Here is a 919-nt window from a genome sequence, read left to right as displayed (position 1 = left end):
CAGCTACGGCTGCTGCAGCTGTAGCTGAAAGATACTGCTGCAGCAGCTGCTGCAGCAGTATCTTTCGTATTCTTTTCTATGCTGCAGCGCAGCGTCAAAGGCAGTTCAGGGTTTGTGCATGCATCGCAGTGCTGCATGCAGTGCATAGCAGGGCCCCATATATAGGCTAGGAGGCGTTACACTCAAGGATTGATAGAATAGCATCAAGCTTCGCTTGTGGGTCTATCGATGTTCCTTTGTTTCTTCCTCCTCTTACTCCTTTGCTTCTGCCTGTTATCTTCTGCTGCTTCTCTGCTGCACGCTGCAGCAACGCCTGTCGTAGTTCATCTCCACTGTGAAGAATTGTTGAAACGGAGGCGAAAGACATAACTCCTAAAGTATTATATTTCTCCAGCATATCCATTATATCTTTATCTTCGTCAGGTGTATCGACAGCGCAACATGCCTCTGCCTCCTTCTCGCTGCTCACATCATCAACTGCAATGGCTTCTGAGGTGTACGTACAGCTCACACTGCTTGTTTCTGCTTCTGCATCGACAATCTCTACAAGCTCGGGTGCAGACGTTGACAGAGCAACAGACCCTGAAACCTGCTGCTGCTGCTGCTGCTGCTGCTGCTGCTGCTTGTTGCTGCAGTTCGCTGCTGCTAAGCTGCTGACGGCCAGAGCTGTGAGTCTTTGTGCGAGGAGCACCGCCCTTTGGGGCCCTTCTGCTGCTTTTTGCATGCGTTTTCGTGTGGCGAGTCTCTGCTGCATCGCGAGAGATTGAAGTCTGCTGCACTGCAGCACAGCAGCAGCAGAGCCGCTGTCTAGACACTGCAACGCCCCTGGAATATCTCCGTGCTGCAGCAGCGCCACCGACCCCAGCGTGAGCTCCCCCACCATCTCGCATGCAGAGGAAGAGGAGGAGAGAGGAGACAC

General features: G+C 52.9%; 1 protein-coding gene across 1 annotated transcript; it reads right to left on the bottom strand.

The window, feature by feature from the left end:
- Positions 1 to 166: 166 nt before the first annotated feature.
- On the bottom strand, positions 167 to 883 carry EMH_0092630 (uncharacterized protein; the record flags this gene model as incomplete). Its single annotated transcript, XM_013501868.1, has 1 exon — positions 167 to 883. The coding sequence occupies one exon, from the start codon at positions 881 to 883 to the stop codon at positions 167 to 169; it is 717 nt and encodes a 238-aa protein (XP_013357322.1).
- Between the last annotated feature and the right edge of the window lie 36 nt (positions 884 to 919).

The sequence above is a fragment of the Eimeria mitis genome, genomic scaffold, assembly GCF_000499745.2.
Source record: "Eimeria mitis Houghton genomic scaffold, Emh_scaff7763, whole genome shotgun sequence".
Taxonomy (NCBI): Eukaryota; Apicomplexa; class Conoidasida; order Eucoccidiorida; family Eimeriidae; genus Eimeria; species Eimeria mitis.
Note: the sequence above shows the minus strand (reverse complement) of the source record. Positions and strands in the feature narration are given on the sequence as shown.